This window comes from Dermacentor silvarum, chromosome 4 (genome assembly GCF_013339745.2).
Source record: "Dermacentor silvarum isolate Dsil-2018 chromosome 4, BIME_Dsil_1.4, whole genome shotgun sequence".
Taxonomy (NCBI): domain Eukaryota; kingdom Metazoa; phylum Arthropoda; class Arachnida; order Ixodida; family Ixodidae; genus Dermacentor; species Dermacentor silvarum.
Window position 1 is genome coordinate 45,246,393 of NC_051157.2, and position 12,213 is coordinate 45,258,605.

The 12,213-nt window shown below is 43.4% G+C and overlaps 1 protein-coding gene across 1 annotated transcript in view; it reads left to right on the top strand.

The window, feature by feature from the left end:
* LOC119449931 (ecdysone-induced protein 78C-like) overlaps positions 1–12,213 on the top strand; it is a 110,000-nt gene that overhangs the window by 76,093 nt on the left and 21,694 nt on the right. Inside the window, exon 3 of the mRNA XM_037713225.2 lies at positions 8,723–8,864. Coding sequence (XP_037569153.1) covers positions 8,723–8,864 — 142 coding nt within the window. The remainder of the gene's footprint in view (positions 1–8,722; positions 8,865–12,213) is intronic.

Here is a 12,213-nt window from a genome sequence, read left to right on the forward strand (position 1 = left end):
GTGACATCGTACATGTTATGAGCTAGTAAACGAAAGTTTAAAAGTTTATACCGCTCATAAAACTAATATCCTTACTTCGTAAAGCTGTCTACTAATTTGCTGTCGCAATCAATGCTTAGCCTTTCGGGCGAAACTGCGACTTTCTTCTTCTTCTCCTTCTTCTTCGTCTTATTATTATTATTATTATTATTATTATTATTATTATTATTATTATTATTATTATTATTATTATTTGATTTGAAAACATATATGCACTTTACATGAAAGGGAAAACGAAGAGTAGGCTGGTAACTGCCACAGGAAGGGACACAACGCCTGCCTACTCTTACTCTTCAGAAAGGAGAAGGAAAGAGAAACGTAGAAATGGAAGAAAGAAAGGAAGGAAGGACATATTCGATCTCAAGAATAAAAAAACGTTCCAATGCTTATTAATCAGCTTTCACCGAACGCCAGGGAAGCAAAATTCAACAAACATACTCTTAGTATATTTAAAAGCCTAACCACTTCAAAACGTTTTATTTGAGTTCCTTCTTTGCACGCTGATAAAAGGACTTGAATTGATTCGCATCGAGGTGCCCTAAACATATGCCCAACCGTCTAACGGGGAGCTACTCTTCCGAGTGTTTCATTTCGGTAAGGTGTGTTACCCGCCTGCTTTTGGTAAGGAAGGTAACGAAGGGGAACCGCTATGCAGCTCCTCACGGGGCCGGCCCGATGGTGACGGTGTCATCGTGAAGGAACGCAGGGCGGTGATATTTGACGTCACAGGCGCTCTTTTTTTTCCGCATCAGTATCAGTTTCGCTTTCAGAGTTCTTTCGAATAGAAAATATTTGTTCGCCTAGCTCTTACGGGGGCTTGCTTAATGAAAATGTCTTTGCTCAGCTAGGTAGTTTCAACGAAGTGCTCCAAACTACTCATTTGTATTATGTACCTAAGATAAATATTTCAGAAGGATAATTAATGTAATTCAGTTAATTAATCACAGAACTACTCAAATTACTCCTGACCTAGAGGCTTCAAACCTACATACTCGAATGCCAATCATGTCACCATTATTGGTGACATGATTGGTGTAGTTTTAAAAAATTGGTGCAGTGCAAAAAAAAAAAACTGCAGGTAGTGCTATAATGCTATAAATTCAGTGCCATTCGTTGGTGTCTCGTGGCTTTACATAGGGCTTTAAATAAGCTTTATGACCCATATTTTCTATCTGCGCGCGAGTATGTGTAAGCAAGAAAATACTCACACACACACACACACACACACACACACACACACACACACACACACACACACACACACACACACACACACACACACACACACACACACACACACACACACACACACACACACGCATGTGAGCTCACACACGAACACACATATTCGCACACAAACACATGCACGCATACACACACGAACTCGCGCACATGCAAGTGCAAGTACGCAGACACGCGCACGAGCACACAAGCGTGCGCACGCGTAATCACTCTGTCTCCGTCCCTGCTGCCTCTCAAAAACCTGCACGAGCGAACAGACTGAATGACACTCGCCCTGCCATTACCGTTCCAACGCCAGTTGTAATAAATCGCTTTGATGTTTAAATTTGGCGCTCTTCTTCAAGTCATTGTGCCCTCTGCCGGGAGGGTGCACAACGATTTGCTCCTGTCGTGTGGCTTCACCGCTTATCCCTGAGCAAAACAGCATCAATGTTACAACCAAGGGCCGTAAGTACATATGTGGCTAAAAGGGAGTACCCTCTCGGCGCGGCTAGTTGAAACTTGTTGAAGCTGGACCGATATATATATATATATATATATATATATATATATATATATATATATATATATATATATACCAGCCGGAACGTTGGCAAAATATACTGTGCAAATCCAACGTACGTCGTATTTTTTTCTTTCTTCATTATACTACCGGGGCCAGCGTGATTTCCTTATGCACAACTATATGTTGTGTTCAAAAAGAAACCGAACTTTTTAATTAGCGCGCCAACCGGCAGAGGGAGCACGCAGCGGCTACTGAGCGCACGTAGCGGCAGGTTTAGACAACAAACTGCCATTTGCGGTGTTTCGCTCTGACCGTCAGTTGGCGAGCTACATGCAGCCGCTGAAGTGCGCACGTGCACAAGCTGTTCACCGGATTAGTGCCAGAGTGACAATGGACCCTGCGGTGTCCCTTTATTTTAATCATTTTTTTTTCTCTATCTCTCCTTAAGAACATCATAGCAGGCGATGAGACGTGGGTTTTTGTCGTTTTCGCAGTGGTTGGGCAAAGAGTATCCTCGTCCAAAAAAGCACGCATGAGTCGGTCAAAGATCAAGGTGATGTTGGTTGTGTTTTTTTTTACTACGAAGACATTGTCCATCAGGAATTTGTACCACGTGGTCAGACGGTAGACAAGGAAGTCTACCAGGGAATTCTAGCGCATTTGAGGAATTCTGTGCACAGTGAGAGGCCTGAATTACGGCAAAACCAGACTTGGATGTTGCATCATGACAATGCGCTGGCTCACACGTCGCCCCTTGACCGCAGCTATTTAGCAAAACATATCCCACTCCCGTTGTGCCCCATCCACCGTTTTCTGCGGACTTAGCCCCAGCAGACTTTTTCCTGTTTCCCAAACTTAAAAACCACGTTGAAAGGACGTCGTTTCCAAACTATAGAGGAGATTAAGGACAATGCGACAAGAGACCTGCACGCCTTCCCAGAAGTTGCGTTCCAGGAGGCTTTTCAGAAATGGAAGAAACGACGCGAACAGTGCATTACTAGTAGAGGGGAATACTTAATTTGAGGGGGACAGTGCTTAAAATGTTGTACAATAAGCAATAAAGATGCTATAGCAAAAGTTCGCTTTCTTTTCGAACACACCTTGCATATACGAATTCTATAAGTCAGCCCTCCTCGATACAGTGTTTTTTTTTTTTTTATTCGAGGGCTGACTTAAATCATTAGTAGAAGAGAGATAACCTTATATCGAACGGATTTATAAAGGTTTCCTTAGGGTACCCAATTTAACTGTCGAATAAGGCAGGTGGGTCGATCTTAATATAGTTCTATCTCTCCTTACTACAGGTTTTTGTCATCCCTTGGCGCGTCATTTTTGTATACATATAGGACTACAGTTTGCGTATATACGTCGCTGGCATCGGTCGCGCGGCGGCGACATTTTGCCATTTCTATTTTTGACGGTTGCTGCAGCTCAGCTATAATCATCCACAGCAGGGGAATGACCGCGGCAACGTTTTATAACCAACAATCACGCCGTCCTCCCGTGTCAATCGAACGCTGAACGTATACAGCTGTCGGCTGGCGCACCGGTGACCTGTACGCGAACTTATACGAGAAAGGAGCCGAAGGACCAATGAAACATATCTATAGAAACGAACAAAAAAATGTTTGACACGTGTAGACGTGTAAGTTGTGTGGACTTTGTATTCCGCTCATTGTTCCGACCAGACTTCTATATTCCAAAAATAAAAAAAAAAGAAACAAGAGGCGTTAAGCGACAGAGCTTGGCAGGGGACTAGCTGCCAGAACCGGCTTGATGGCTTCGAGACCAACCGAGGTCAGTGACGTTTCGAGCGCAGAATGCTCGCCAGATAGTTAGCGGTAACAAAGTATACACTCAAGCGCAGCTGTGGTTTAGGTTTACTGGGTCATTCGGAACGCCCCGAGGCATCCTGCACGTGGCCGTGTGAACGCCCGCCTAACGTTTTCCAGGTACGCGTGCCGCTTGTTCCAAGAGGGACCCGCAAAATACTGTTTCGCGAAAAAGGCAACGGAACTGTCGGCAGCCGTGCTTTTTTTTTTTTTTTTTTTTCCTCTCTGTCTCTCCGTGGGTGATGCGTGGGTGAAGTCTTAGCGTGCGCGTTTCTCTTGAGCGTGTGTATACAACCGAATTTTCTGAGAAATTTTGAAATTGTAAGCTGTTTGTTCTGGCAATGATAGTTTTCGAAAAGCAGAAATCGGCCGTTTAGAGCGTCAGACGAATAGCGTCAGTGACACGGGTCTATGTGCAAAACGCGAACGCAGGTTGGATTCTTTTACACACACGCACAGGCCCGACAGGACCCGCAACCTTCGAATTCGCCCTAGAGTTCGAATCAGTCGATCAATCAATCAATTATTTATTTCATGTTCCCAGGACTAACCGGGGGCCTAGATACTGGCGCAAAGAGATACAAAAACAAAAAGGGTAAAAATCTTAACACAACTACAACCAATAGTTACGGTAAAATATGTTAAAAAAGAATGCACTGAGAAATAAAATCGGGCAGAAAGCTTACAAGCTTAACTTATATGTTACAGCTATAGTGCGGGGGTCTTATGGTCTAACTTCCCAGTCGTGCTCGCTCCCTATTCAGAGTGAGCCTGTTTGCTTAGCAGAGAATGTTTGGGCACTAGTAAAAAAAAAAAAAAAAAAAAAATAGTGGTGGCGCCCGAGGTTGTTCTGCGCCGTTCGACCCCGCCGCAGTCGATGGTCGGGGGCTCCTGCACTTGCCTCAATCTCCCGCGGTTGCGCTCCGTGTCGAGACGGACACGTTCCGCCGTGGTCAATGGGTTGGGCATCCCTCCGTCTTGCTTCCCGAGTCTTCTCACGTGATTTCTGGACCCTATACGTGTCGAACGCAGGGGCACCATAGCCGAGCAAACGTGAAATGTCTGCAACAAATTTCACACCTGTAGGCCTTACAACTCCTGACGAGCACAGGTTTGAGTTTGATGGATTATACCTATACTATGGCTGAGTGAGTTCTCTCGAACGCGACTACTTCCGCTCGGGTCGACAAACGTACTTCTGAGCGCATAGCGGTATATATGCAATGCAGCCTGTCCGTCTTCAGAGAAAAAAAAAAAGAATATAGTTCTCAGAATGCTTTTCTAGGGCCTGCTTTACGGGGTGTTTCTCTTTTTTTTTTTTTTTTTTTTCTAGCTGCACCAAAATTGCTTGTGGCTGATAGCACAATTCTAACCCTTCATCTCTTGATGAGGCGGCCATTACTTTTACGAGAAATCGAAATGCTTAATCTAATAATTAGCGTGACTACGCTAACTAACATTTTAGTGAATTACTTACGGCACTTATTTCAATCTGCAAATTGTAGCTAGTCAGTATGCAAGGCATATCCATTTGGAACGAATTCTGAGGATGGCACCGGTTTTGATACATGAGCCGTCAAACGGGTTAAAAATGCGCTGTTTTTCCTCTGACTTTTTAAGAAAACATGGTTCTATGCATTGAAGAACAAAATTGACTGGAACGCCAATGCATTTCGTCGGACACTTTGAAAATTAATATCTCGAAACTCTTGTCGACTTTGCGACCAGAAGTAATTCTTTGTCTCTTAGTTATCTAGCAGTATAGAAAATATAAAATATAAAAAGTATAGAAAGCATAGAAAATAAGAGACAGTAAGAGAGCGGTGTGGATCAGAGAGCAAACGGGGATAGCCGACATTCTGATTGACATTAAGAGGGAAAAAATGGAGCTGGGCAGGACATGTAATGCGTAGGATGGATAACCGGTGGACCATTGGAGTTACAGAATGGATACCAAGAGAAGGGAAGCGCAGTCGAGGACGGCAGAAAACCAAGTGGGGTGATGAAGCTAGGAAATCTGCAGGCGCAAGTTGGAATCAGCTAGCGCAAGGCAGGTGTAATTTGACATAGGAGGCTATGGATTGGAGATCGCAGGGAGAGGCCTTCGTCCTGCAGTGGACATAAATATAGGCTGATGATGATGATGATGATGGTGGTGGTGGTGGTGATGATGATGATGATGATGATGATGATGATGATGATAGAAAATATAAGTACATCTCTTTTATCCTTCGCGCGCTCGTCCTGCAGTCACTGTGTCCACGCGTGATTGTTTTTTTTTTTTCGCGCAGATAATTATGCTAACAAATATGCACCAACCAGTCCACCTGATGTCCTTTTTCCTTCTTCTGGTTTTGGCCCGTAAAACCTCAGAATTTATTCTTAATTTTTTCCCCGTCTTATATGACAATTCATATACGTAGTGGCGGCCGCTGATGCGTGATAGACGCAGTGTCAGGCACTATCAATATCCATATGAATATCAGATGCAATATCAGTATTATCATCCATCATTTATCACCAACCAAGTACCGTTTTCGCCGTTCCCCCTAAAAAGTATCTAACGCTGAATGACACCCAACTAGCGGATATGGTGTTGTTTACTTAATCAGGAAAATATGCGTGATCGGGACGCGTACAAATTTTAGCAATGTATAGCGTGTCTTGTATGATTACGGCAGCGATGATTTCTTCACTTTAAACGTGTATTTTGGCCTGTATTGCAATTTCAAACAATCAAGCAAGGTTTGGCTACTGGTGTGTTGCGCATGCTCGCCGGATAAAGAATCTGTAAATGTCCGAACAGGAACTGTGGACAACCAGGGCCTGCATTTTTGTAACCTTCAATTTCATTAAAAAAATTTTTTTTTCGCGTAGCGTCAAGCGGCCGATCCCAGACGTAACGACGACGCGGCGGCGAGCGAGCCAGTGACGAAGGTCGAAATAATTAAAAATGAAATGGGTCGCTAGAAAATGCGGCCCCAGATGCCGAACATACATGTTAGTGCCCCACACGGAATTTTTGTTCTCCAGCACTTGCTGCGTGACACCATTCAAATTATTATTCACTAATTAGATCGGTTTTTGCTGCTAGGACGCCGCACGCAGGTTGTATAATGAATGCGTTATTAACTTTCCAGGTAAACCTTGCCGAACATTATCAAAAATGAGGTCATACGTGATATACAGCGTTTTGCAAGTGAAGTGGCTCGAGGCAGTAGAGTGTTTGCAGAACGCAACAGAAGCTGCGCGTTGGCCGTACCGAAACCGAAACTCTCTTTTGCGTGCCCCGCTCTCGACTTGCTGGACCGGTTGCCGGCAGCGCCATCGCGGCGAACACTAGCGGAGGCTACGTCGGCAGTTTAGAAACTTTTTAACTTTGTTGCTTGCGGGACTGCATACCTAAAACAAAGGGGATCTGGCTCGGCCGTGCCGCTAGTCGCCGCGCGCGGTGACAGGACATTAACCTAAGCTCTATAAATTCTTATTACTGCCGCCGAACAACTGCCGCTAGCGTCCAACCAACTTTCATCGCTGAAGCTCCCAACTCTGCTCGGGACGTTGCCTCCGAAGGGAAAGGAAAAAAAAAAAAAAGAAAAAAGAAAGAAAAATATCGCACAACTTGACGTAAGTGAGAGTCCTAACTTCTCGAAGTAACCGGCTCCCTGGTTGAGACGAACGAACGATTGTGTGCCCAGGGAAGTTTTTTACTGTGTGCGATCGCTCAGACCCTTGTTGTATGAGGTTTGATAGCTTCGAGTCGATCGTAGGAGTTAGTGGCGAGTTATTTTGAAACTAGGTGCTACTGACAGGGCAGTCGCAGCGATCTGGCGCGACGAGAAAAAGTTGGCGAACGACTTTCTTTTCGCTTTGTCTGCTTGGATTGCTTGGAAGAGCTCGCGTGTTATGCCGCCTGTACGTTAACAGTGAATACTGGTGCCGCCGTTGCTGAAGTTCATCGCCGTTTAATAAGGTATTTATCGTGTTCCTCAGTGGCGCTCTTTCTGGCCTCTCTGCTGTGTCATGACGCCCCGGCCGTTGACACCACTGATTTCTTTGTTTTTGTTTTAATGTTGCTGCGTGATGTCTCGGTGTACGCGCCTTCAGAAGCTTCGAGGATTGATAGGTGAACGCATTTTCTGTCGATCGAGCACCGTGTATGTTTTCTATACCTTTCTGTCGCTATTTCCTACTGTTACCTACCGCCGCTAGCGACTGCACTGTACGTACGCTTGTCTGATGTGAAGATCTGCTTTTCGTAAACTTCGCATGAGCGCTCTGTTACGAGGGAATTAACGTGCAAATTCATTGCGGGCGCCTAATTACAGAAGCCCGCAACTGACGCAGTACCACGTAGTTCACAAAAAGCGTATTTCAAAGCGTCCAGTTGTAAGTTCAGTTGACCAAGGAGGTTGTCGCACACCGCGTACAGTACATATCAAGCTGCTTTCTCCTCGTTTATATTGCGTTTGGTATGTCAGTAATTTAGTATGTTATCGGTACACCTATTTATTAATAGTCTTTGTTGTCTCTGCCATCGAGGCATGTTATCGTCAGAAAAGAGAAGCTGCTGTGATTGGAAAGTTCCCTTTCTTTAAACTGGGCATGGGGTCTGCAGATTCCGTTGTAAGCTTATCACCATAGGGAAGCACAGTTTAGTACGGCCAAACGTTTTGTTGACTTTGACAATCTACTACTAACATTTTTTTATAGTGTTTAGATAACGCTAAACTTGGGGTCGCATAAATAATGCATACCGTCTTGGGGAAAGTAGCCTTGTGCGATCGCATTTTGAGTGTACAATTTCCTGCAATCTTTCCCTTGGTGTGTTTAGCTAATGCTAGAATTATGGTAAACTACTCTTTCAAAGATTGTGCCTATGTGCGTTTTTCCGCTGGTTTTGTTTCTTCTTTCTTTATTGCCGGCAAGTTGCCTTCTTTTCAGTCATACCAACGCATGCTTTTTCTGGTGATTGCACTTTTTCTGTAGCAGTGAAGTTGTTTTTCCTCGGTTGTTGTTCAGAAAGAGGAGCAGGCGTTCTTAAGCTGTGTGCACCAGCCTGTCACACAAGTTCATGTTCTCGCTCCTTCCCCTTGTCTCGCAGGGTTTCTTCCGAAGGAGCATCCAGAAGCAAATTGAATACCGCTGCCTACGGGATGGCAAGTGCCTGGTGATCCGGTTAAATCGTAACCGCTGCCAGTACTGCCGCTTCAAGAAATGCTTGGCTGTGGGCATGTCTAGAGACTGTAAGTGCTCTCTTTTCTTTTTTCTAATTCTCCTTGAAGGGCTTATGTGTTTTCCTATGCTTGACTGTGGGCATGTCTTGAGACTGTGAGTGGTTTGTTTTCTTTTTTTCCAATTCTCCTTGAAGTGCTTATGTGTTTTCCTAGCCTCTCTGAACAAGCTCGTCAATTCAATTGAGGATATCCTAACTTCTCTTGAATTGATGAAAAGTATTACAATAAAGGGACACTGAAGATAAACACTGGATCAGTTTAGGCTGACAAAGTATCTTTTTAAAATTCTATATTCATTCATTTTGCAGGAAGCGGTTGTTTAAGGCCAAACTTCCATTTCTTTGATTTCACACTGAGACCTTTGCACTGACACCTCATTGTAGCATCGTCGATTTCGAAGTAATTTCTCTTTCTCGTATTTAGGCCATTTTGACACTGTAAAGGCTGACAAAACTTAAGGTCGGTCTTTGTCTCCTTTAGAATACAATGTAGCCCGTCTTTTGCTCTAAAAAGATACGGCAAATCCGGTGCACTTGCTGAAATCAATTTTAAGCGGAGCTTTTCTGAAATGTTTAAATTAGATTCTACGAAACATGAAGCATGCAAATTATACAGATCTAGCACACATATGTGTTGGAATCTATGTGATGCAAAACATCGTGAAGTGGTTAATTAAATGCTGTGTAACTGATGCATACAACTGTCTTTATTGCAATCCAGTGCAACATGTAATCTCATGCAATGTTTATGTTTGTGTACCGCTGAGGTACCAACTTTATTGCCATGTAAAGTTTATTCACTAGACTGTTCATAAATTGCAAGACCGTAGATGCTTGGGCTAGTCGGTACACACTGGTCGGTAGCACAGCGCTGGTGTGTGTCTCCCTTCTTGTCGTGTTTTTTCACGCTGTTTCCCTCTCGAGACTGTTCATAAGCTAAGCTAAGCCAAAATGCAAACAGAACTCCATGCGAATGCACAATGTCAGAGACTGTTCATAAGCTAAGCTAAGCCAAAATGCAAACAGAACTCCATGCGAATGCACAATGTGAGACGTTGAAGCAGAAATTTCACCAAGGGTGAAGCTGATGTTGATGTTTGTTGCGGAAAGAATGGTGAGGAGAGGTGTAGGCAGAGAGAAACTCGAAACATACGTGAACACATTTCAGGCTTCCATGTCTCACAGTGACCCAAGAATGGGTGAAGCCAAATATAAGAAATATACGAAAATCCAAGAAGCCATTCAAGATCATGCACTATTCCATTAATGCTCTAAAGATACCTATGAACTAACATTATACTTGCCAATTTTAAGTAGTAGTTTATTGTTTGAAAATGCAGAACAGAGGTGCACTCACTGGCATTACATTGTTGATCAAGGAAACGTGCTATACAAGCCGGGGCATGTAGCCCAAATTAAGAAAATCTGTATCATGTGCTATTCCAGTGGTCAGTGTGTGCTATGAGGCTACATTATATGTGCAACTTTTATGTCATGCTACATTGTTTGATAATGCAGAACAGAGATGCACTGACTCGTACTACTTTGTCGGTCAACATGCTGTAGTTATAAATACCGGTGCCAGTATATATATCCACAAACATATCCTGCAACATGCGAATCAACAAACGTGAAACTGGGTTGGGCCAAACTAAAAAAAAATTTGACTAGGCCAGAAAAGATGCCCTCAAAGTCCATGACGTCACAGCTGGCTGGTGCAAGAACTTGAATGCATATTTTTTAGCTTGGCAAGTCTCCTCTCATGGTAAGATTAAGTCGCGTTCTACAGAGTAGGAGCTAGGTATACCAGAAAACAAGATAAAAGCAAAAGGCTATGACACCTGAAATCTGTGTGATTTTAGTTGCTTAATTTTAAATAGAGTCCAGTGTTTTTTGTTCAAACCAAGAAAAACTGAAAAAAGTATGCTGACCATTTTCTCATGAATTTGGCGCTAACAGAAAACGGTCACTAAAAGCCGATTTACAAAGAGCTAAGACTGTGATCAGCGTGCAGCTGCGAACCTATATGCACTCCAATGCAAAAAGCCTGGTGAGGTCATGCGTCAGCCCCGCCCGCCAAACACACACACATGTGCCTGCCACTCAAGCAATCTTCACTTCTTTGTTATTCTGTCACAGGGCTACCATATGGAAGCCAAAATGTCTAGTACTTATTAACAACACTTTTTTGTTTGGCATCCGTTCTTGTGACATGAATTTACTACCCAACCAGACGAGATGTTGTCAAACCATCGATATTATTTCTTGCATTAATGCAGCACTAACGCTCAACATTGGAAAGATATAAAGTTTACTTAATTACTAGGTAATACGGTTGAAATTCCAAACCGAACCGAAGCCAGAAAAGATGAAAAAAATAAGCGAACGAAAGAAAATGCGCTGGAGGTGCTTCGTAATTCCAACGCCACCTGCCCACGATGTCATAGATTTTGGCAGCGTACACTTGGCACGAACCGATTGTTTACCAGCAAAGCAAACACTCAACTAGACAAACTGTCGTAGAAACTTTCCTGCATAAAAATAAACCCAGATTCCGAGAAATATCTTCAAAAAAACATGACGGGAGCCTGGCATCGCCAGGGCCACGTCCTGGCTGCAAAATTCTAGAAGACGAAATTTGGACATAATTTTCTTTTATAATGAGTGCTTTTCCATCGAAGAAAGGCAAATAGAGTTCTGAATGGGTAATCTTCCTGCCTAGGCAAACATCTTTAGCATTTCTTTTAAAACTGTTAAACTTACAGTGGTCATAATATGACCAGGGGTATAAATTTTCTGTACAAGCTACTTAGTGCTGTTAGCACTTTATTGATCTGAAAGGGCAAATTATCATCCACCCAACACTAGCATGAATCTACAAAGGAAACCCTGTGCTTTGAGTTGTCGATTAATACAGACTTGCTGTATGACCTGCGAAGTGTCCTGATTAGTTCAGATGGTAGAGCAATTGCCCCAGAAAGGCGCGGGTCCAGGAATTGATCCCCGGAGCGGGGTGAGTTTTAAAGCGAATAGCTTTAAAATGGCTCTTTCGGAATTCTTTGTGGTTGGTTGGTGGTGGTTAGTCAATGGTCGATGGTTGGACTCTACATGGAAAATGTTCGTTCATTTGCTCTCTCTCTCTTGCTGGTTCTCTAATTCTCTCACTCGCTCTTTCATTTGCTTGCTCGTTTGTTCGTTCATTCTATTCGCTTATATTGACAATCGTTTGTCGATGATTTCTGCACAATTTTTTCTTCAAGTGTAAAGCTTTCTGAGAAACATGTTTGGTTTCCTTTGTAGGTTTGGGCTACTGTTGGGTGGGTGACAATTTTCCCTTCAATTAAACTTCCTTTACACTG